Source organism: Protopterus annectens, chromosome 9.part0 (genome assembly GCF_019279795.1).
Source record: "Protopterus annectens isolate FY-2018-M chromosome 9.part0, PAN1.0, whole genome shotgun sequence".
Lineage (NCBI taxonomy): Eukaryota > Metazoa > Chordata > Ceratodontiformes > Protopteridae > Protopterus > Protopterus annectens.
In genome coordinates, this window is record NC_056743.1 from 669,510,611 (window position 1) to 669,536,462 (window position 25,852).

Here is a 25,852-nt window from a genome sequence, read left to right on the forward strand (position 1 = left end):
ATGTCAAAGATTACCTCAAAAGAAAAAGTCATGAGGATATATAACTGTTTAAAACTTTTGCGTTTGAAATACATATATTATTGTTAATTTAAAATGTTTGCAATATTAAATATTGATTTTAAAGTTAAAAAACTTATTTAATTTGTAATTATAATTAATTTAATTAAATTTTACATAAATTAACATTTACATATAAAAAAAGTTAAATAAATTCCAGTGGGAAAAAAAATCATGATTGAAATATTAAGCAATAAAGTGTATTTGTAAAACTTTAAAAACTTTTTTTATATAATTGGGGTCAAATAGTCCAGGGTCAAACTGTCCACTAGCTACTCCCATAGACAATAAATGTAAATTTAAACATGAAAGTGTATACAGTTGCATTGGGGTCGAATCATCCTGCTTCCATCTCTGAGACACATTTCTCTCTCCTGCATGTTTTATTTGAGTCACTGACTAAGTTTAGATCCCTAGATTGGGTGACCCTCATGCTGTTTGATTTCCAGATATATAGCAGCTCCATCAGAGCTGAATTTGTGACTGCCTTGTAGGTCAGGCATAGGTCACTCCTTAATACTCTATAGGAGGCAGAGTAAACGGACAGGGGTTTTAGTCGGTGTGCATAGTTCATGTTGTTTACACCCTGTATTTTCCATGTGAGGAACTTCTGAGCTCAATCCAGCTGCTGTAAGTGCCTAGTTAAGTGCATGCCAAATGGCACATAGTACTCTCTTATTGCTCTAATGTGGGCTGAGTGTAGTGGGACTGTAATTTCCTTGGATCTGGATGCCGTACCTTTACTTATAAGTTGTGCCATATAAAAGGACTTCCTTACCACTGTGGACACATGGCAGTGAAAGTTCAGGCTGCTGTCTGTGTACCTAGATCTGTCACCTCTGAGTCTGCACTCAGGGGTGTGCTATTGATTATGTGATTTGCAGGAGTACTTGACTTCCCAAAGTGTATGATATTGCATTTTTTGCATTTAGTTTTAGGCCATGGTTTTGGCACCAATCATTTTTCTGATCTAGACCCTCCTGATGGATATCTACATCAATGGGGGATTCATTGATTTCACCCAGCTTGCAGTCATCTGAAAACTTTGTCATACAGAGGTCTTCTGCATTAGCCTTGACATCAGAGAAGTGTATTCCAAACAGGAATGATCCCAGCACTGTGCCCTGTAGCACACCACTAGTAATTGTCCTCTTGCTGGATCTGGATTCACCCACTTTAACTACATGTCCTGTCCATAAGGCATTTGGCTATCCATCTGGTGACACAGGGATTTATGCCCAGTTTTGAGTTTTTTTTTTTTTAATACCTGATTGGGTGATTCTGTCGAATGCCATGGCCAGGTTGAGGTAGACAGTATGTACTGTTTTATTGTCATCCATGGCTTTAGTGACGTTCTCAAAGAAATTCACCAGATTCAGTAGGCATGACCTGCCCTTGACAAAGCCAAAATGGGTCGGGTCTAGTGTTTGGAGGTATCCTACTTCATTACATGGCCTTGTGTAGCCCAACAGGGAGTCACCAGCAATGCTTGTAGTATTTGCAGACTTTGAATCTTGTCAGAAAAGACAAGGACACAGATGTACTCTGTGTATTTAAGTAGTTCTTGGTGCCATGTGACTGTTTCCTGTATCTAAAGATGTTCTTCGTGTTTCACAGCTGCAGTCTTGAATTGTGGGATTTCCTGTCATGGAAACAAATGCTTCTTCGACTATGGAACCTGCTGATGTCTCTACCTTGGATGGTTCTGGAGCAATCTGTGCAGGGACTGGCTTCTGAGGGTATATTCCGACCTACCAATGTTCGCATTAAACCAACAACTTAGTTTTTAGCTAAAACTACTGAGTTTCTCAGGCCCAGAGTACACACTACGCCTAGAATACTGATGACCAAAGCGCATGCTGAAGCTCCCATGCCACAAAAACAAATGGTTAGAATGGCCGAAGACCTTATTACCCTAATTAGGGGAAGCCAGACTTCCCCTGCTAAAAGACAAAGAATTGAGTTTCATTCTGATTCTATAGACCAGGAGTCCGATAACTCTGACACTTCTGATTACCAGGACATACCCTTATCTCAGCCTATGAGGATTCAGATGCAGAGGAATCCATTCCCTCTGCCTCCCCTCCAGAAGATTTTTCTTTTGGTGAAACCTTGCATACTTTGAGAGCATTTCCGCTGAGAATGCAAAGATTACCCTCAGTTCAAAAAGAGACTCAGAGAATTTTTAGAGTTGCCTCAGCACAGGCCTCTAGCTATACCCCCTGTCCTGGATATTGTAGATGATGTCTTCATGGAATCCAGTCTTACTCCAGACACTTTACCACCGGCCCCTAGAAAACCTGACAAGATACTACAGAGTACCTGATTCACGCAAATTTCTCTTTAAGAATCCTACTGTGGATCCAGAGACCATTTTTCAGGGACCTAAAGGCATTAAGGCTACTACTGCCAAAAACCTACCCCTTCAGATAGGGATTCCAGAGCTTTAGACAGATGGGGTAAGAAGGTATATACCTCTGCAACTCTTGCCATCAGGGCATTGAATTGCCAGTTTTGCATGTTGAAGTACCAGTAACATATTATGGAACTAATTAAACAAAAAATTGTGTTACTTCCAGATTGTGCAGAAAATAAAGATTTACAAGAGTTAATGCATTCTGCAAACCAAGTTAGTAAGTATACTTTGCAATGTGGCTTTGATGCCCTAGAAGCATCTTGCAGGGCAGCAGTCACTGGGTCTGTACTGAGAAGGTATGCTTGGCTGAAGGAAAAAAATCTTGCCAGATCATGTCAAATCAAAATTACTAGATGCTCGTTTAAATCAGGATTGTTTCTTTGGCACCAAAGCAGTAGTAGTTCTTAAAAAGATGGAAGAAAAAGCTAAATCTATGCAAACTGTCAAAGAATTCTTACAGGTCCAGCCACCTAGATTCAGTAGGCATTGGACTTCTAAAAACTGGTCCTTTCCAGCCCCTTCCAGGCCTTCTCAGTCCAAACCCAGGGGAAACAGACCACCATGACTACAGTCTCAGGGTATGCAGAGATCTAAACAATGGAGTGCTCCCACCTCAAAAATAGGGAGTGGTAAGCCACCCCCTTATGGAAAAAGTTCACCATGACTTTTCAATTATCCCTCCCAGCCCTGCCCAATTACTTGCACCACTAGGAGGAAAACTTGCCCTTCATGCAAAAAACTGGATGTCCATTACTCAGGACCAATGGGTTCTAAACGTTGTATCCCAGGGATACAGATTCTACTTCCATTCACTGCCAAACCCCAAGCAGGTTTCCAGACCTTCCTCTAAACCAGTGAGCAAAGGCTCAAAAACACATACTTTCCCTGCTCAATGTCAGGGCTATTCAACCTGTTCCAGTAGAACAAAGCCTCAAGCTCCATGCCAAAAAGTGCAGTGTCATCCCCTTTAGTAAAAACTCTGTACACATGAACTACCACATAGGCAGCAATCTACTTAACACCGAATGTGTGATGAGACCTTGGGACCCAGGTAGAGAGTAGTGTCTCCTTTGATAATCACATTGCTCAGTAGTCAGGAAGTCCTTCTACGTGGCACACCTCATCATAAAAGGTTTCTCATCCAGGAAAAAAGAGGTCATTGTTCCCCTCTACTTGACACTCCTTAGACCCATTATAGAGTACAATGCCCCTTTTGGAGTGTACCTCACAAGACATCTGCAGCAGCTGGAAAGGCCACAGAAGTACCTCACAAAGACGATTACTGGCTTCAAACAAATGCCCTACACTGACCGCCTCAAAAAAACTCTGGCTTTTCTCCGTAGCATATTGCCTACTTCGAGGTGATCTCTGCCTATGTCACACCCAGAGCTGTTGGGCATGCTACACCTAAAGAAATCCCAATTCATCCGAGCTACATGCTCTAGGGACCTAAACCTTGTCACCACAATAAACAGGACATGCTGGAGGATAGATTCCTGTCCCAGAGACTTCCCATACTCTGGAACAGGCTACCCATCTATGTCAAACAAAGTTCTTCATTAGCACTCTTCAAGAAAAATCTTGATGAGTGGATGGGAAATAGGAAATAAACCCCAGGGATCACTTCTGTGTGTCTGCTCGACAGTGGCACAGGAAAATAACTTTCTTGGGTGGCGTAAGCCAGGGAACCTTGTTGGCTAGGCTTACGTAGGCCCTTGGGCTGATAGCCTAGTACCTACCTATGAACTTATAAAGGGGACAGGGTTCAGACTGTTCCTGGTGCCCAGAAAACAGGGCTGTTGGCACCCAATCCTGGATCTATCAATTTTCAACACCTTTCTGGTGGTCCCAAAATTCAAAATGCTTACCCTGCAACAGCTTCTCCCTATGCTAGCGAAGGATGCCTGGTTAGTCACCCTAGACTTAAAAGAAGCTTATCTGCACATCCCCATAATGGAGTCTTGCAGGAATATCTACGTTTCAGGGCAGGCTCTATGCACTATCAGTAATCTGCACTTCCCTTTGGCTAATCTACTGCGTCCAGAATATTCACAAAATGCCTGGCTCCAGCCATTGCATACTGCAGGCAGAGAAATATTCAAATTTTCCCATACTTGGACGATTGCCTGAGTCAGGCGGATAGTCAGGAATTGCTACTTCAGCACCTGACATTTGTAAAAAAAAACTCCTAACTTTATTGGGGTACACCATCAACGAAAAGAAATCACAACTGGTACCCAGTCAAAAAATTGTATTCCTGGGAGCAAGCTTGAACACAACTTCCCAGGTGGCATTTCTCACTCTAGAAAAACAAGTCTATTTGACCAACTACTTCAAACAAATGGCCACCAAAACCCAGCTATCTGCAAGGAAAATACTGCAAGCCCTAGGGTTCATGGCCTCATGCATTCTGCTAATTCCATATGCAAGACTGCATATTAGGAAACTTCAGTGGTACTTATAAAGTCTTTGGTGTCAACATTCTCAGAACCTGGAAACAGTCATTCCTGTCATACCTTGTTTAAGGGCAGAGTTCCTTTGGTGGGCAGAAGCATGCAACCACAACAAGGGACTGCCTTTCACTCAACCCCTCACTGCCCAAACCCTGACAACAGATGCATCAGACTATGCATGAGAGGCTCACATGGCAGGCAAATGGAGCCCAGGACAAATTCACCTGCATATCAATCAAAAAGAGATGCTAGCTGTACAGAATGCTTTGACAGCCTTCAAATACCTAATCCTTCCAGGACAGCTACTGATAAACAGACAACACCACAGTTATGTGGTATATAAACAAGCAGGGGAGGAACCCATTCTTACCCACTCTGCAGGTTAGCCATGGCCCTGTAGAACCCAGACTTGAGCAACCAAGTGCACCTACAAGCTCAATTCCTACCAAGCAAACAAAATTGACTGGCAGACGACTTAAGCAGAAATCTCCTGGACCCACACGAGTGGAAATTGGAGCCCAACTCCTTCAACCTTCTAATCCAGAGGTGGGGGACACCGGAGGTGGACCTCTTTGCCTCTCCCGAGAACCACCAGTTGAACAAACTCTGTACCAGGAACTCTCACAGCAGGGCCGGGAAGGTGGATGCTCTATCTTTCAAATGGGAAAACCTCTCAATTTATGCCTTTCCCCGTCTGCCCCTCCTCTCAAAAGTACTACTCAAGATCAAACAGGACAGGCCAAGGGCAATTCTTATTGCCCCAGACTGGCCACGCCAGCACTGGTACCCACTCCTACACAGTCTGACAGCAGTGTCACCCTGGCACCTCCATCAGACATCTTCCCTGCTGTCTCAGCAGGAGGGACAGATTTTGCATCCACAGTTGCAAACCCTAAACCTTGCAGCCTGGCTTTATCCCATGAATACACCACCAGCAACCCTCAGCAAACAGGTGCTGGATGTCATTCTTGAGTTCAGAAGGCCTAGTACTAGGAAATCCTATGCTGAAAAGTGGAAAAGATATTGTTCTTGGAGTCAGTCTCAAGGAAAGTACGCCCTCCTTATCTCAAACCCTTGATTACCTAGCAGAGCTTACTTCACAGAGGCCTATCCTTCTCTATTAAGATTCATGCCTCTGCCATCTCAGCTCATTATAATACTGAGGCACCTCTTATTTTCTCACCCTCTCATCAAACAGTTCTTGAGAGGGGCTGCCAACTTAAGGTCCCCTAGGAGAGCTCCCACCCCTGCCTGGGACCTTAACTTTGTACTGGAAAAGTTCACACTTCCCCCTTTTGAACCTGCTGCTTCAGCAGAGTTAAAATTCCTCTCTTGGAAAACAGCCTTGCTTCTAGCCATAACTTCAGGAAGAAGAGTGTCTGAGTTACAGGCACTAATGGCTGTGGAACCCTTCATTATTTTCCATGCTGACAGGGTTTCCCTCAGGACTAAACCCGTCTTTTATGCCTAAGGTTGTGTCCAGTGTGGCTCTGAACCAATCCATCCATTTGCCGACCTTCTTCCCTAATCCTCAGAATAAAGGGAAAAGGATCCTGCACTCCTTGGACGTGCACAGACAGCTCAGGTTCTACCTTGACAGGACTAAACCCTTCAGAATATCTGACCAGCTGCTGGTCAGCTTTGCTACAGGGGCAGAGAGCAAGGCCATTTCAAAGCAAACCATTTCCTAATGGATAGCACACTGCATCCATTTCTGCTACAAGCACCATGGAAAACCTACCGCACAAGGGATCAGAACACATCCCACTAGGGCTACTTCCACCTCTACAGCATTTTTCAGGGGAGTCCCTACCAGGGACAATTCTGGAAGCTGCAACCTGGAAATCTTTCAACACCTTCACCAAGCATTACCACTTAATCCAGAGCTGGATTTGCTACAGCAGTCTTACAAGGCCTGCTAGCCAGCCCTAACACTTCTTGACTGCCTCCACCCTTCCTCAGTTTTGGGAATCAACCCAAGTGTGATGACTGCAACAGTGAAACACGAAGAACATAGTACAGTTGTGTACACTTACCATCTCTGTAGATGTTAGAGTGTATTCTCTGTTGCAGTCCTGGTTTTCTCCACCCTTTCTACCTGTCCTCTTTATGACCATTTTTAATTGCAGTGGTATTTACTTTTTACTGGTGGTGGTCCACACCATATAATAGCTTCCTGTTTGGGGGGGGGGGGGCTCCTGACATTTGGGGCAAGACAAACTGATGTAATGGTGTCGGCAGCGTGTTTTATACCCCTGACAACTTGATGTCATGGAAGAGGTGACAGCATCCAATGCAGAAATCCCAAGACTCTGGTATTCGGGTCTACTGAAGGCGACCTGCAGGCAGATAACCCAAGTGCGATGACTGCAGCAGTGAATACACACTCTAACATCTACGTTTATGGTAAATGTACACAGCTGTACTTTCTTTCTTGCCATTGGTGCCCAAAGCAGAGTGCTAGTCAGTGTATTGGTCGGTCCACACCAGAGAAAGAAGAGGTCTAAAACTACTGCCCATGATTCCACCCAGTGCCTTCATGGTAACCTTAGATCTAAAGTATGCATACCTCCATATCCCCATAGAGGAATCGCACCGAAGGTTCTTGCATTTTAGAGCAAGTGTGAGATACTAACCTCAAGGACACACTGGGGGGCAAGAAAGTACTGAGGTCATGGTGCCGGCAGACTCCCCTTATATTCAAACATAATGGCATCGGATAGGGTGTCCGCTGGCTTTCAGTTGGAGGGAAAATATTCTCTGGTAGGCCAGGCAAGGGCTTCCATGCCGGGAAATCCCACAAGTCAGGACTGCAACAGTGAGTACACTTGAACTTCTACATTTATGGTAAGTGTACACAAGAGTACTTTCCTTTGGTTGAAGTGGGTGGACATGGATCATGAAGATCTAACATAATTTTCATTTACAGACGCAGTTTGATTGTGAAGAGAGAATCATGCCTTTGCCAGGTCTGCTACAATATGTAGTGCCTTTTTGGTGAGTGCTTCCTCTGAATGCTGGGACCACTTTGCCCAACCACCAGTAGAGGTGTGTCATGCACTTGACTTTTCATTTGTCATGTGAGCTTGGGCTGATCCACTCTGCAGGTAAAGGAAGTGCATCTTTTCTCTTCCTCAGTGCCTCTGAGAGTAGACTCCAAGGAGCAAGAAGCCTTTATTTCAGAGGCAGGCAAAGATGATGAGTCATTGCTTCCATGTAGTTCTCCATTAGACAGTGTTTGCTTTATGAGAGCCTCAAGCTGAAGAAGTTCACTGCTGTCTGAACAGTGACTTCTCTGCTATCACTCAGAAGTAAATGAACCATTATGTTGGTAAGAAGAATGAAGACTTGCATCATCTCATCCATGAAGGCTTTCTTTATGAATGCTGATTTAGTGTGCTTTGCTTCTAAGAAGTCTGATGTCTTTGCAAGCCCAAAGCTAAGTAATGTCTTGGCCATGCATCCTAGGGCTGACTCCTTTGTGATCTTTTGGTGGCAGTGTGGATCCCAGAAATCACATTATCTTACTGCTTGCCACCCAATGTGGAACCTACAGGTTTTTAACCTGGTGAACATCATCTGTGCCACCTTGTTAGGTTCCTTAACTGTTTTTCTTGCCATCTTAGGTTCTTGTCCTTCAAAGTGAATCAGGCTCTGAAGATGCTGGCAGACTTCCTGACTCTGGAATCAAAGTGAATTTGGAGAAGATCCCTACCACATCTTGTAGAATTTTTTTTTTTCATATAGCCCTCTGCAGGAACTTGCTGATGTATCTGGTTCAGAAATGTCTCACAACGTTGCTTAGCTCAGGTTGTCATGCAAAGATTTGCTTAGAAAGGCTGTTCTGGATGCCATACTCTGGTGTAAGTTGGTGTTTGGTCGCTATTGCTAAAGTCTGATTGAGGAACTTCAAAGGACAAAAAGAACAGTGACCAGTAGTGGGAATAAGATAAACTGAGGTTTCCATCTGCCTGTGTTGTGGTGGTAGCACAGGTGGATGCGGAAGATTCCATTACACTTACAGAACCATCTTAGGTCTCTCCTGAAGAGGCCACTATCCCAGTGGGACTTAGCCTGATCAATAAATCTGTTTTATGACCCCCTGGCCCCTTCATGTTCTGTTCTTTGAAACTTAAACTTCATGATTTGTAAACAGTATAATTATGGGGTTATCCTTTCTGTCACTGCCTGTGATGGGGATGCTTAATTATGGGTCTAGGAAGGCCTTTTGCACTACAAAGGCAGGCAAAGATGCAAAACTTCATATGGAACTTAACAAAATGCCAGGTTTAGGCCATGCTTCTGCCTTCCACAAGGCTACCTTTGCTATATACACAAAAATATTTACCCTTTGGCAAAGGCTTATTCATCCCCCATTCAAAACATCTGGTTGAAAGGATCTGAACTTGGCTTCTTGAGAGGCAGTTCTTTTTATGATTATCTGTTCCTGTGAGATCTTTGAGCTGCATTCTCTTATTTGTAGAACACCCGGTTTATTCTTTTACAAAAATAATTTTCCTATGTTTTCTTCTGAAAGTGGTATCAAACCTGTCCTTAAACCATCCTATTTTCCTCCCCATTTCCTTTTCATGCCCATTATCCAGGAGAGAAAGAGCCCTTCATACTTATACGATGTATACGTAGATTTTCTTTTCTGGGAACGTAGCTTAAGTTCAGGAATTCAAGACCAGATTTATGACTGCTCTGCTCCAGCTGTGGCTACAGCCTAGTCTTTCACCATTAAGAGTTTCTTTGCCCATTAGAAAATGCTGTCAATGGGTGCCATACCAGGAGAGTGTGTGATTCCATTGCTTGTTAAAGAATGCATCCTTTGCAGATGTGCTTTGACCACTCCATCGGTTTACACCTTTTATCAAGTACTTTTGATCTGGCAATGTTCCAAAAGCTATGCTTTTTTTTTGGCACTGTGGCAGTGCAGGGACTGAGCCTTCTGAGTCCTTATCCTTATGCCACGTATGCCTCTGGCATCCCAGGGGGCTTTACCATTTTTACTGATTGTGGGTTCTTCCCAATAGATACCCCATACTGAGGGCCTTCAATGTTAAACTTTTAATAGATATGTACACACATTGTCATCTGAACTGCAAAACGGCCCTCTGTAGTGGGTGCTTATTTTCCATCCTTCTGTATCCCTTTGTCTGAATTGCTTCTCCATCTAGTGTCAGTGAACAGACTTTCTTAGACGTCAGTCAAGTACGTGTACTTTATACTACATTTCTGTTTATTTCCTTCCTTCATGTTTGCTTGAATAATGTTTGTTTCTTGAACTAGAGACCACAGAGGCCTCATACACACCCTTGTCGCTCAACCAGTGATATCATAAACTGCACCAGCATAGCTGTTAATTTTTCTACCGCAGAAGCATCTCATAGTAAGTTAATTCAGCTTAGTGTATACTTGCTGTAAAAGTGGATATTCATCGTACAAGTCCATCCCTGTTTTATTCATCCTTATACCTACAACTTCTGTTTCAGGAGGCCTGACTGTCAAAGCTGTGCACCTTTCCCCCACTCAGACAAATGCCAGCATAGTCGGGATATAAGTGCACACCCCATACAAGTCCCATCATCCATCTGTATCATATTCATGTTTGCATGAGTTAAATCTGTAGTTTTTCTGTTTGACCCATGTTGTCTGCGTGTGCATTCTCCATGGGGGAACTTTTTATGATCTTACATGGTATTTTTGGCACTATATGTATTCGTCAGATGTTGGTGTTTCCACTGTTGGTAAAGTTTCTAAGTGCGTGTGTGGTAAACAAATTCCCACAAGGTTTTTCAAATGCTGCCTCTTTTCTGTTTGGGCCCAAACCATGACATCACCTCTTGTGACATTTGTAATAGGCTTAGTAAAAAGATTCTGAGTTATGTGAAACAAGCACTCCAGAGTAATCTCAATGAGAAGAAGTTTTTTTCTGGGTCACCAAGGGATCTAGCTCACAGCAGCAGCTAGTTATGGACATCCTCCTTTAAAAGAAGTCGTGGAGAGGGGCAGCCTTAGGAAGGACCTGGATATTTCCATAGTGGCAACGGCACTGGTGCCAGTCCCATTGAGATGCTAACACAGTCCCAGCCTTGTCAGCATATCTTACTAGAAGCCTGTGGTAAAGCCCCATGTGGAGGTTACCCACCCCATCAGATCCTTGCATGTCCTGAACCAAACCCTAAACAATGACAATTTGATCATCCGTGTTTCCTGCAGGCATCTGGGTGAGGCAGCCATATAGTTATGTCAAAGGGGATTGATGGTGTTGCCTTGGTCTTACTAAAAGGGGGTGTGGGCAGAACTAAGATAGATCTTCAGGCGGCCAGTGTCTGTATCATTATCTCTAGGAATCATGTTTGCAAGTGTAGAATTCCTGCCTGGCTCTGACTGGACTAGCTGAATTTGGTCAGCTTCCCTCTCCCAGATTCCCACCCACACCTGGATGTAGGTGGCACAAGCCTTTGTCTTTTTATAGAGTGTCTTCAGCCAGTATTAGAATGACCATCAGTATCAGGCATTACTCTCAGAAAAGGAAAAGTACCCCCCCAAATCAGGAGTTGAAGTTATCAGAGGAGGAAGATCTGGCATAACTGACATATTTTTTCTCCTTGGAGGTTGACACTGAAGTTGGCAGCACAATGTCCTCTCATTTGGGGTTACTTTATCAAAGATGAAGGATCACTTCTAATAGGAGACCAAGGAAGTAGCAGAAGCCCAGAAATGCTATATCAACATCCTGGGCCTGGCTTCACCTACCATGCCATCAGTCTTGGAGGCTTTACAAAGGATACATTTTTTATTTCTTTATTGGAACCAGTGTCTTAATCCACTGTTCCAAGAAGCTGGACTGCTTTTACAGAATCCCCAAATCTTGTTCTTTCCTTTATAAGCATTATGTTGTGGATCCCCAGCACTCTGTCCAGTGACTGTAGAGCCCACTCCTCAACCACTTCAGAAAGAAAATATATCCAGCATCCACCCTTGATTACAGAGCACTCAGTTAATTGTCAGACACACTGCAGTTGGATGTAAAGCTGATATGATGGAATGGATGCAGCATCCAGGGTGGCTGCCACAGGGATCCATCATTTGCAGACATGCTTGACTTGAAGATACAACCCCTGCCCGGGGATGGCAAAGCACCAGTCCTTAAAGCCCCAATTGGTAGGGTTTTGATCTTTGGACCTCCAGCCCATGAAATATTTAACAGATGGAAGGAGAAAAGGAAAACTATTCCATTGGCTGTAGCTTTATCATTCTCCTTATCTCCAAGTATAGCAGAAAAATACCCCCTAAAAGTTGGCCCTTTAACCAAAGCCCAAGGAAAAGGTAAGTACGTGAAAGGTAAAAATGCAACCATGAAGAGAAAATAGGTAGCCCTTAGGGCCATATACTTGATGAGAAGTTTTCGCTGCCACAGAGCTCCCTACCCTTACTCAAATTCCTCCATGGCTGTTAGTCTCCCAGAATCCTTTCATTCTTTGTTCCAGTGTAAAGCAGGTCAAAGGCTGGCTAGCCATGTTTGCAGACACGTGGAATAATTTAACTCAGGAAAAATGCGTCTTGTAGGTAGTATTCCAAGGATCCAAACTTCAGTCGTAAAGAACACCAAAGTTTCAGGGGATTCCATTAGTGCCAAGCAAGTAGATATACTTGGTGCAGTCTGTTTTGGAAGAATGTCTACAGATGGCCATGGAAACATTCCCCAGGAAGGGGAAGGGTTTTTAACTAAGACTTTTCCTAATTCTAGGTATAGAAGTGTTATGGAGGTAAACCTTGGATCTCTCCACTGTAAACAAGCACATCATGATGCCAGACTTCAAGATGCAAACCCTACAAGCTAATTTACCTCTGTTGTTCCCTTGAGTTTTGATGCTTACTGTAGATATAAAGGATACCTGTTTTCACATTCCCATCAATAGGGACCACATACTTTTCATACTTGTGATGGGAGGCTGCCACTAACAATTTATTTTATTGTCCTTTGGTTTCACTTCTGCACCCAGAAAGCTCATGAAATGTTTGGCTCTAGTAATTCCATATTGACAAACTAAGGGAGTGCACATCTGTACTTATGACTGACTGCCTGATTCAGGCATCTGCCCAGCAGAGGATAGAGCAGGCCTTGAATTTCACACTGGAGATTTTCCATTACTTAGACCCGTCTTTTAATCTACCAAAGATAAAAATCTTCACCCCTAAATGATGCACTCCAAAGGGGAAAAAATTACTAACTGGCTTCCACCCTACAGGAAGCATTTCTGCTTGGAGACAAAATGGAATTTCTGACATTAGGTGTCCCACAATACCCTTGGTATCAGCCAAGGGAGAACATGTAGATCTCAGGATACATTGATAGATTAGTCAGGTCCAACCGAATCAGAAGGTTGACATTTAAGCAGCAACCCCACCATCAGTCAGTAGTCACTGATTCTTTAGATTTGGCTTGGAGAGTTCACTAGAGAGACCTAAAAGTCCAGAGCAGATGGCACAATAACATGAGGAAAAAAAGTATGACAGCATCAAGGGGATGATGGCAGTGGTCCTGGCTATATCCACCTCAAAATTTGTGTGGAAATCATGGGTACTGCATCCTGTCACAGACAATGCCAAAATTACGTAGTATGTAAACAGGGAGGCACACATTCCTCTGTCTTATGCAGGCTGGTGAAGAGAACATGGGAGGCAGTGTAGTCAAGGATGTACCACAGAGCATCCTGTAATGTGAGAGTGTTCAATCTCGCCGTTTGTTCTTACACATGGGTTCGGAGCCGATCCTCGGCTCCGTGTCGGCCGCTTGCAAGCTCTGCATCGAGAAGAAGCTCGAGATCACCTAATACCCACAATCCCTCTCTGCCTTTACCTCAGATCTAGTTTGCCGCTGCAGCGTTCGCATCACTGGGTCGAGCTCGAGCACCTAAGATAAGATTAAGAATTTATTCTTGTATTTTTCTTGGTACTTTTATTATAAAAAGTTGTTTAGTGATATATTGTGTGTGTGTGGTAAGTTTAAGGGATACTCGGTTCCGTTAAGTTTATTAAAACTTATTTAGAGTTTTCCTCGGGGCCTACCACCCCTTACTTGATTTGACAACCGGATTGACTAACCTTACTGGATTCGACAATTTTACCGGACTTGACTACTTTACTGGATTTGACCTTTCATTTTTTGTTAGTGACATGTCTGAAAAGGCTAAATCGGGGTTTAAGCGTTGCCAATGTGGGCAAAAGATGTCAGTAACTGACAATCATAGTTCCTGCGTCTACTGTCTTGGCCCTCTCCATCTGCAAGAAGACTGCTCTATTTGTCATTCTTTCAGTGGGAGGGTCATGACAGATAGGCGTAGGAAACTAATGGATAGAGGTTTGTTAAAACCTTCCTTTCAAGAGGCTCTGGATGCTTCTGACCAGGCATCCAAATCCTCGAAGGAATCGAAGACGTCGGAGCCCAAGTCATCGGCTCCGAGCTCTTCAGCTAAAGTTAGATCACCGGTTCCACAGACTTCGGGGCCGAGTGTTCAACTGTTGTCAGTTTCCGAGCCTCGAGTCTTGGAACCGGTGATGGAGCTCCCTCCCCCGACACTGTTGAGGTCGGCTCCGTCTTCGATTCCTTCGACCCGTTCTTCTAGGCCCCTCTCCGACACCGATGTTGACCATGTGGTGCAGAAGTTATTGGAGCATACGGCCTTATCCAAACTTATCTCGGTTTCCACCCAATTGGTGTCGAAACTTGAAGGCCTTCCATTATCTCCATCCATTCCTCCTCCGAGACCTGTCCAGTCTTTGGAGCCGGAAGAGGTTGATCTACTGATTGTGGAGCCCTCGGTGCCAGAACTGTCCTTTTCTCTGTCGGCTCCGTTCACCTCGACTCCGTCGGATCCGGTACCGGAGTCTCGGAGCCGAAGATCCATCCTTGGTTCCGGGGCCGAGAGTCGAACCGATGTTTCGGTTCCGACTCTTCCTCTCGGGGCCTCGGCTCGGATCGATTCGGCTCCAACCGCGGGGTCAGTGCCTTCGGTGCCTGTTTCTGGGATTCTTCCCATTTCTTCGGAACCGGGAGATACCTCGACTCGGGACCCGGGGGCCTTCGATCTCATGAGGAAGGTGTTGTCTACCCAGACAACCACATCAGTAGAAGCAGCCTCTCCTCCCCATAAAGGACCGTTATCTTCCTCTGCACCAACGGCCACATCCAAGCGTCGAGCACCGGTGTCTCAGCCACCCCTGGAGGGTGCCCCCTCTTCCTCGGAGGCTTCTTCGGATGTCCCCCCCCGAAGAAGTTCCTAGGAAAAGATTGTGTAAGAGGAGACACTTAGATTCTCCACAAGAATCTTTGACATCCGATACTGACTTGGATGAGTCAGAAGGGTCCCCAAAGTCACCTTCAGAAGATGTCTCCTTTTCTGACATCTTGGAGATCCTAAAGCAGAGAGGTGATTGGCAGTCCCTTCCCCCTTCTGAGGATGAGTCAGTCTTGCTGAAGGCATTCGGTGCTCGCCCTTCCTCCTCCTGGGTCACTCCGCCTTTCGATGAGTTAATGGAGCTGATTGCTCAAGGGCGTGGGAGACACCTGACACGGTGGAACCAGTCCCTAGGAAGCCTAATAAGTACATCACTGCACCCCAAGACAAGGCTTACCTCACTAAGGGAGTTCCAGTAGACGCCATGGTGGTGGCAGCGGCCACGAAAAGGAGATGTCGGAATCTTCCTCATCTGTCCATCCGCCTAACAAAGATTCCAGGACTATGGACAGATACGGAAGTGCATTTTAGTTCAGCGGCCTTTTCTATGCGATCCCTGAACTATTTGACCCATTTTACACGTCTACAGAGGGATCTAATCAAAGAGCTGGGAGATACCCTCCAGGGTACTACAGATGCTGCTGTCTCAGAGAAAGTTACAGCACATCTCAATACCCTTACATCCATTGTTAACTCATCCATGAGGCTGATATCATACGCAGCTGAAGGATCGAGTAGGGCAGCAGCTTCAGCGATTGCTCTTCGCAGACAATCCTGGATGCGCTTATGTTCATTTGCGGAAGCCTTCAAGTCTTCCTTTACTAACGCCCCATTTGATGGTGCCACTCTCTTTGGCCCCAAAGTAAAGGAGACCCTTATCCGGTGTGAACAGGAGGGAAAGACTCTGTCTGCTGTCGGAGTCCGTTTTTCCACCCCATCCAGACCGTACCCCAAAGGGCAAAGCGGTGGAAAATGTGGTTTCGAAAACCCCAAGGATCTTTCCCAGGCACACAGGGTGATGCCCCCTCTAGAGGCAGAGGAGGGGGCAGAGGTGGAAGACGCTGCCCTGGCGGCAGAGGGGGTCCGCAAAACCAAGGTGACAGGTATACACCCCCTGGAAAACCCTTCCAGCACTGCTGAGAGGAGGCCCGACTGTCCTGCTCTGGAGGCAGTCGGGGGTTGCTTAGCTTTATACCCTCAGGCCTGGCAAAATCTCACTACAGACAACTGGGTAAAAAGCGTGGTTACTAGAGGTTACAAAATACCCTTTCTATCCACTCCCATTCCAAAGAAAAGACTCCCAGATGTGCCGCCCCATCTGCGAGACCCAGCAGCTATAGAAATTTCAAAGCTGCTAGAAAAAAGAGTCATCCAACCAGTCCCAGCGGACCAAATAGGATTCGGAACTTACTCAAGGTTCTTTTTAGTTCCAAAGAAGACAGGGGACTGGAGGCCGATTCTGGACCTAAGCAACCTCAACACCTTTGTCAAGAAAGAAAAGTTCTGAATGGTCACGCTTCAATCGATCCTTCCATTCTTACAGAAGGACGACTGGATGTGCTCAATAGATCTGAAGGACGCATACTACCACATCAAAATGGCCAGAGCGTCCAGGGATCATTTGCGCTTCCGGCTGGGAGCCAGTCACTATCAGTTTCGAGCCCTGCCCTTTGGTCTGACCTCAGCCCCCAGGGTTTTCACCAAATGCATGGCAGTGGTAGCGTCTCATCTGAGACGCCTAGGATTCCAAGTGTTTCTGTATCTGGACGACTGGCTCCTTTCTGCCACCACCCGGCGTCAACTGATACAGGCCAGGGATTACACTCTACAACTTTGTGTTCTCCTCGGAATTTCCGTAAATTTCGAAAAATCTTTACTGCAGCCATCACAGCATATCTTATTCATAGGAGCGGAATTAGATACGCATCATTTAATTCTAAGGCTCCCTCCAGAAAGGATAGTCTCACTACAAAGCCACATTTCTCTCCTTCTGTCATCCAAAAAATCCCCAGCAAAGCTGGTTCTGAAGGTCTTGGGTCTCATGGCAGCTTCTCTCATTGCGATACCATTGGGAAGACTGCACATGAGAGTTCTACAATGGCTACTGTTTGCACAATGGTCGTTCCAACAGCTACCTCTGACATACGAAATTCTGATTACAAACACATGCAAATCACACCTAACCTGGTGGCTTCAGACGTGCAACCTTTCCAGTGGAAGACCATTTGTGCTACCCACGCCGACAGCGACGATAACCACGGACGCTTCCCTGATAGGGTGGGGGGGCATCTTTCAGGGACAGACAGTCCAAGGCGAATGGACCAATTTGGAGTACAATCTGCACATCAATGTTCTGGAGTTGAGGGCAGTGTTTTTAGCGTTGCAACACTTTGCTCCCCTTCTTCCTCTAGGGACTATTGCAGTTCAGACAGACAACATGTCTGTAGTCTGGTACATAAACAAGCAAGGGGGAACCAGGTCTTATCAGCTATGCAGAGAGGCCATGAGAATTTGGCAATGGGCGGAGTCCACGGGTCGCTTTCTGATCGCAACGCACATCCCGGGGTCATCCAACGTCATAGCCGACAGGCTGAGCAGAGCAATCCTGTTGCCTCATGAGTGGTCCCTCAAACAGTCAATTGCGAAGACGATTTTTCGCAAGTGGGGCCAGCCTTCCTGCGATCTTTTTGCGTCTCCAATGAACGCCAAATGCAGGAGCTACTTTGCCCTATTACCCCCTCCAGGGGAAGTCCCCAGGGACGCGCTGGTGTACGATTGGCCCCCGGGTCTCCTGTACGCTTTTCCTCCCTTTCCCCTGATTGCAAAGTTTCTGCAGAAAGCCAACAACCTTCAAAGGACAATAATCCTCATTGCCCCATTCTGGCCTCGTCAAATTTGTTTCCCCTTTCTATTGCAACACTGCATTCGGGGACCTTGGATTCTGGACCCAGAGCCAGATCTACTGACTCACTCGTCAGGAGTTCCTCACCCATCTCTCGAATCACTCCATCTAGCAGCTTGGCTGCTCCGCTTCCCTTTTTAGCCAGGTCTGATTCTCTTACACCGGCAGTTCAGAATATATTAGTGGCTTCTCATAAAGCTTCCACTACAAAGACCTACACCAGTAAATGGAAACGTTTTGTTTTCTGGGCGAATTCTCATCATTTGGACCCTGTTATAGCTCCGTTAAACAAGATCTTGGAGTTCTTAACAGAATTGTTCCATGAAGGAGCTTCTCCTGCCACTTTGAGTGCAATTGGCTGCCATTTCCAACTTTCATGTGGAAGAATGTGGGGCACCTGTTATGGCTCTCAGACTTTGTAAGGCCTTTTTAAAAGGATCTTTTCATATTAGACCACCAGTTAGAACTCCTACATCACCTTGGAATCTGAACCTCTTACTTTCTAAATTGATGTTGCCCCCTTTTGAGCCAGCCTCCGTTTGCCCATTGAAATTTTTATCGTGGAAGACTCTCTTCTTGGTAGCCATTACATCCGCTAGGCGAGTGTCTGAGCTTCAGGCTCTGTCTATTAAACACCCTTATTTGATTTTCCACTCTGACAGAGTATCTCTTCGCACTAATCCATCCTTTCTCCCCAAAGTTTGCTCTACCAATAACATTAATCAGTCCATTGAATTACCCACCTTTTTCAAAAATCACACTAATAAGTTAGAGTATATGTTGCACAAATTGGATGTCCATAGACAACTCAGGTTTTATTTGGATAGAACAAAGGATCACAGGAAATCTGATCAACTGTTTGTAGCTTTTGCTGACAGCAGGAAAGGTGTAGCGGTTACTAAACGAACTCTTTCCAAATGGCTAACTGATTGTATCATATACGTTTATGAGTCTTCAAATCAAACCTTATCTGTCAAACCTAAAGGACATTCTACAAGATCAGTGTCTACATCCTTGGCTCACGCAGCTCGCCTACCATTAGACACGATCTGTGCAGCTGCTACTTGGGCTAAACCGCATACATTTATCTCTCATTACAAAGTGGACAGGGTTTCTAGGGATAGGGCAACCTTTGGTTCCACTGTGCTCAAGAACGTTCTCCCGTGAGTTCCTCAGGAACATGGAGCTAGCGACGCTACCCATGTGTAAGAACAAACGGCGAGATTGAACACTCTCACATATAGAAGTTATGTCCTTACCATAACGTTCCATGTGGAGTGTTCATCTCGCCTTTGTTCTTACATTCCCACCCTCCCACCCTCAAGAAGAACGTTCAATTTGGTGCCTGGTCTGGAGTATTCTCCTTCTGCATTTGCAGTGGTTGTATTTGTATGATGCACATGTGTATATGTATATATATATATATGTATATAGATGATTTCTTCATTGTGTAAATTTTGGTATGAGAGTGCTCTCTCTGGCTGCTGGTTTGTTTGCAAACTAGATCTGAGGTAAAGGCAGAGAGGGATTGTGGGTATTAGGTGATCTCGAGCTTCTTCTCGATGCAGAGCTTGCAAGCGGCCGACACGGAGCCGAGGATCGGCTCCGAACCCATGTGTAAGAACAAAGGCGAGATGAACACTCCACATGGAACGTTATGGTAAGGACATAACTTCTATTTCCATCCTTTTGAAAGTTTCTGGTGGACATTTGAGCAAGGCAAGATTGGATTCCAGTAAATGGATGTTGGATAGTGCATTTTTCTGCATTTACTTCACAAATGTGATGTTCCAGTAGTAGACATTTTTTTTTACCTAGACAACTGACCACTAAAGACATTCTGCACCAGGGCACCTCACAAGGAGGCCTGAGCAGTAGGCACTTTCCTGAACTGGGAGGGTTTATTTCCGTGTGCTTTCCCTCTGATGCACTTAATTTTCAAGGTGCTCTTGAAGGTAAAGGATAAGGGACAAAAAATTACAATAGCTTTGTTTTGGCCCAAGCAGCTTTGGTTCCCCCCACTAGTGGAATTAGATGGCTTCCTTTACATTACATACTATGTTAGCATGTGGACGTCTTTACTGAGCAATAATACACCTCAGTCTAGCAGCACTGTATCAAACAGCTTGGCTGATTTGATTTTAACTTTTAGGCACGTTTTCCCAGAGATCATGCTCAACGACTTGTGCTACGCTAGGAATTTACTACGAGGCGATATTTCTAAGTAAAGTTATTTTTTATGGTAGCAGGGGAATTAAAACCCTGCTTCAGCTAATGTCTCTCCGATCTTTTAATGTGTTACAGCATTGTTCAGCTCTGGGCTGGTATATTTATCTGTGAAGGTATATCTTTCAGATCTTTTTTGTGTGTGGCTATATTCCTTTATTTAGATTACCAGTCAGATACTTTTTGAAGCAGTATTACATTTATGACATCAGTTTTTCCTAGAAAAGATGGCCCAAGCTACATTTTAGCCAGTTGCTGCAGCTTTTCTGATTCCTAACCTGGAAGATGGCCTTTATCGGTTGCAGTAACCTTCACCAGAAGGATTTTTAGAGATTTAAGCCCTTGTGTGCCAAGAGCCCTTTTTGATGTGAGAGGCAGGGTTATTCACAGTATAAGCCCTGTTTTTATGCCCATGATGGTGACGGGGTTTCCCTGAATCAGTCTGTTCAGATACCAGCCTTCTTTCTGAGCTCCTTCCCCTAAACAAAGGAGAAATACTCCTTCATTTCATGGATGTTCATAAGCAGATCAGATGTTCTCTGAACAGGACAAATACTGTAAGCTGTATTTGGCCATCAAAGAATAAAGGGAAAAGGCAGTGTCAAAGCAGACTATTTCAAAATGGTTGGTCAACTGCATTATGTTCTTTTACCATCTTTATGACTACATAGTCAAAGACCACAAAATATTACATTCAGCCAAGGACAGCACAGTGACCATAGCCTTTCTCAGAAGAGTAAGCACAGGCTGTCCTAGATGTGACTGAGTGGTCTTCCAAACACTACTGGTTAGAAATCTCCATGATCTGAGCAGACTTTGCAACAGCTAGTTTGCAGTATAATCCTGAAGCCTGCCTCTGGGTGGTAATCCTGACTCCCCTCCAACCTTTTTCAGCATCTTCCCAGGAGAAAGGATGACTGCAGTAGTGATTCATCCCATGAAAATTTGTGTTATAGGGTTGTATCATAATAGGTGTTTGAGTATAATTACTACTGAGTTATGGTTTCCGGCCTCCCTTCCCAATTATCTTGACTTTTTTGGGTGGTATTTGAGGACTGGGAGTGGGTTTCCAAATTACCTTCCCCCTTTATACACTACATCCATCTAAGAGGTCTCTCTCCTCTTCGGGTAAGGGTACCCTTGGCAGCACTCTGAATTCACAGGGTCTTTTGGCCGCACAGCTCTGTGCTCTGGTGAGGGGCGAGGTCATGTTTTAACTTTTTTTAGCCTTGTGCATTAGGTCCAGGGAATAGTTGGACACCTGCCGTCTGCCCTGTCGACAAGAAAGAAGGGATTATGGTGCAGACAGAAATTGGCTTTAAATGTGGAGAATACTGATTTAACAGTACACCAGTATCCTTCCTGCTGAGATGGGAAGGATGCATAGCTGTGATAGTTTAGCCATCTGTGAGAATGTTCTTAGCACAGCTATGCTATTTTTCCAAATAAACAGTTGCATCACAAGAGATCCCTCTCTTCTTTCCCTATTGGTAATCTGAAACATGGTTCTGTGGATCTACAGGCTCCAAGTGTATATCTCAAACTGCACCCTATCGTAGCAAAGTTGTGCTGGTCACAGGTTCTCATTCTTGGAAGTAGAATGTATTCCCTATTCAGCAAGAATCTGAGAAAAAGGAGGATGAACCAGCTTTTGTAATAGTGCATTACTAGATCTAGGAAGGTAACCCAAGTACTTGTTGTTGGTACTTGTCATTCCAAGTCTTAAACATGATCTGCCCTAAGATCTGATCTTACAGTTGTTACATACCTCACATATCTGTGTTCTCTATCCAAATCTGATAGTATAACCATTTTTGCAGTTCTCCATTACTGTGATTGGTGTCATTTTTACACCTGGTATAAACTTCTGCTTTGCATAAATATAGAAAGTTTGTATTTATGATGCAGTCATCTTAGAGTCCATTTATGTTTTTTTCCCCATAGTAGATAAATAATTTTCATAAAAACAGAAATATTTACACTTTGAAAGATAGTTGCTGAAAACCGCCAGAAATACAAACAGCCCTTTTTTGCAGCACAGTTTGCTGTATTAAAATTGTCACTCTAACTGTACCTTCATAATACATCATGCTTATGTTATATTACTCTGGCAGCTACCATATTTTGCATAATGACAACATACTGCTTGTGTCCTTTTCCACACAGACTTTGTGTAAGAAAGTATTTGAAATAAAGCAGGATAATGTGTTCATATTTCTGCACTGTATGATGCTTTATTCAATGCATTCCAGATATTTCCTTACAAACTATCATTGTATTGATTTCTGCTTCACTCTGTGGTGTTTTCTGGGATGTTCTTAGTGTTTCACTGTTGCAGTCATTACATGTGGGTAATCTGCCTGCAGGTTGCCCTTAGTCAGCCTGATTAACAAAATTTTGGGTCAACATTTGAATTAGCAGTCAATTTTAGTCTTGTTTTTTAGTGCATTTAAAATCATTGTTACATTGATGGAAAATGTGTTAGGTTGATGTTCCCTTGACTGGGTAAAGTTAATTACTTGCCTTTCTTACAGGGCTGGGTTAAAATGAAAATCTGTTTCTTATTCGCTGCTACTCCTTACTGTAGTGCTTTCACTGGATGCAGTTGCTGGCACTGCACATCTCCAAATATATTAATATAGTAGTGCAGAACTTATAAATTTATATATGTATTTTTAGTTGCATCCTGTGGAGATGAAGGCCTTTCAAGATTATAGGAAACCGTCTAGTTCCTATGGAATTCCTGCACAGAACATTCAGACACCGTTTATGAGCAGGTAAGCAGTTTACAAATAATTTTAAAAATCTGCCAAGTCTATATGCATGTTCCTCACCAGACTCCTGCTGCTGATTACTTGTTGCAGTCCTTGATTTTATACAATTTTATACCATTTTTATTATTCAGCAGTACTGAGACCTGGACTGTACTTGTAAGATCCTCCTTAAATGTAATATAGCAATATTTAAAATGAGGTGATGTTTTTTTTTTTTAATTGTGTTAATTATCTGAAATGTAACTAAGATTGGGTTTAGGGGGCAGACGCCCTGGGCTGAAGGTGTTAGTGGGGCATGATCTGCAGATGCTGATTGGTCTGTAGTACAGTATTAGCATTCATATCTAAATACTGGTTACTGCTTTTGCAGTCGGGACTGAAGGTCTTCCTTCAGCACTTAGTGTGCATGATATACGTTGTAACAAGCCCATTTGCTTTAGTTTGAGGGCATTTTGCTCCTCAGTTTGAAGGAGTGCAGATCAGGGAAGATTTGGCTCTTGCTTCTCCATAGGTGCTGAGCATCTGCTTGGGAAACTGACGTATTTTGCTCCTCATCTTAGAGTTCAGGGGCACCAGTTCAGGTAATGGCACCAGAAGCTAAATGAACCAGGTACAACTCTGCTGAATATTTCGCGGGGGGGGCAGCTACATTTTAGCATAACATTTACTTCATAAATAAACTGATGTCCTTGATGGTTGTCCTGCATAGAATATTCCAGCAGATGCAAAGGAAAGGAAGGTAAAATGCAAGAGCCATGGGAGTTGAGATTGCAGATCCCCATGGGACTTTCCATTGGAACCAGAAAGTGCTGAGAAACTTGTAGTTTTGAAAATCACAGCAGCCCCAGCATGGACAGCAGCAAGACAGAGGTTCTGAAAGTAGACAGGACTTTCAGTCTTTATACTGCCCCAGAGAAAAAGGTGGTTCTAGTAACCAGGGTGGTAGGGATCCTTTCAGTATTCCGCTCCTATATCCCTGAAGGTTTTTCTGACTGTACATCTCTGCTTACACACTCCAGCATAAATGGCCTTCATGACAGATTCATGGGTAAAGATAATTGTATAGACAGGCTGCTGTACTCCATTCCAAGGTCTCACCAGATGAGAGAGGGTCCATATTTTACTCTAGGTTCTTGTTAGTGCCCAAAAATACAAGGACTTCAGGCTGATTCTGGATCTTAATCAGGTCAGCCAATTTGTGAGGGAGTGTAATTCTGGATGGTCATGGTAAAATCTATGCTGCCGTGTCACCAGGCAGTGGATTGGACGTGATCTTTAAGACTCCTAGCTATATACAAAAATAGATGAGAGGTCCAGAACATTCTTTAAGTTTACCAAATTCACGGGTGTATTCACAGCCCACATGCGAGTTATGGAAGTCAGGATATTATGGAAATCAGGATATTCCCACACTTAGACAATTGGCTCCTGACAACCCTGTCTAAGACATTACTTGTTTTAGTTGCTTGTCTTTGGTGATAATAGTAAGCCTGAGCAAATCCCCACTTGAACTGTCACAATGCATACTTTTTTATAGGCTGTTGTCTAGACAGCAGCAGACAGTTGGTGCTTCTGCTGTAGGAAAAGAGGTTTCCATAATTTGACATCTCACCACTACTCCTGTAGGACTGACCATCAGCAGTTCAGGTTCTCAAAATTCTCGCAGTCATGGCATCAACGATTCAAATGGTGCCACATGCCAGGCTCAATCTAAGGATTTTGCAGTGGTCACTACAAATACAGTGGAATCAATCCAGTCATACAGCGTAACACAAAATCATGCTATCGAGGGTTGTCGGAGTTTAAATTGGTGGATGAAAACAGTGTCTGTTGACAGGCTCCCCCTTCATGAAGTTAATGTCGCTGTCAGTGGTTACCATTCACATGTTTGCCCTCAAGTGGGGGCATTTCCTGGATTGGACAGTGGGAGGCTTTGTGAACTGGAAGATATCTGTCTGCACATCACTGTGCTCAAGATGAGGGCAGTCCTACTAGTGTTCCAAGCATTTCAGGACTTGCTCTCTTGAGATGCAGTTGCCTTCTAGTCAGCCAGTATGGCAGTGGTATGGTATGTGAACAAGCGAAGAGGAACCAAATCTTATTCAGTCTGCAGGGAAGCAATGAGAGTAGGCGACCTAGTGTCCTCTAACAACAACAACACATATACCCAGGTTTTTCTGCATCATTACTGACTAAGCAGACAGATACTGCTACCCCATGAATGGGTTCTCAATGGCAGAGTGGCATCTTTCATATTCAAGAAGTGGGGGAGACTTTGCTGTGATCTTTTTGCCTCACCATTCAACGCCCTGTGCTCTTACTTTTTCAACATACTCCCTCAGAAGTGACTTGATACCCAGAGATGCACCCTTCTGCTACGATTGGCCCCTGCATTTCTTTTCTTTTTCACCTCTTCCACTAATACTAAGACTACTACAGAAAGCTAAGAGTTACAGGGCTCAATGTGCTTTGGCCTCACTTGCAGGAGAGACCCCCACTTGTTCTTCCTCAGTGCTCCGTTTTGCTAAGTCACCCATATGGGCATATCCTCATCCAGGCATTCAGTCTCCCTGTGTAATTAATTGCTTGGTTTTTCCACTTCTGGTAATGGCCAGGAATGCACTGTTCTGTCCCAATATTGTCAGACTTATTACAGCTTCTCAGAAAAATTCAAACTGGAGAACTTACAAACTGAAACAAGTTATCTGTGAGCCAGCGATCAAAAATTTCACCAGCATCAGCCTCTCTAGAATCTGTGCTAACTTTGCTGACAGAGC

The 25,852-nt window shown here is 44.2% G+C and overlaps 1 protein-coding gene across 1 annotated transcript in view; it reads left to right on the forward strand.

Annotated features, from left to right (window-relative positions):
- The window catches only part of PRRC2A (proline rich coiled-coil 2A), a 3,202,076-nt gene that overhangs the window by 3,129,475 nt on the left and 46,749 nt on the right, over window positions 1–25,852 (forward strand). The window contains exon 31 of the mRNA XM_044082142.1: window positions 22,981–23,078. Within this exon, the coding sequence (XP_043938077.1) occupies window positions 22,981–23,078 (98 nt within the window). The remainder of the gene's footprint in view (window positions 1–22,980; window positions 23,079–25,852) is intronic.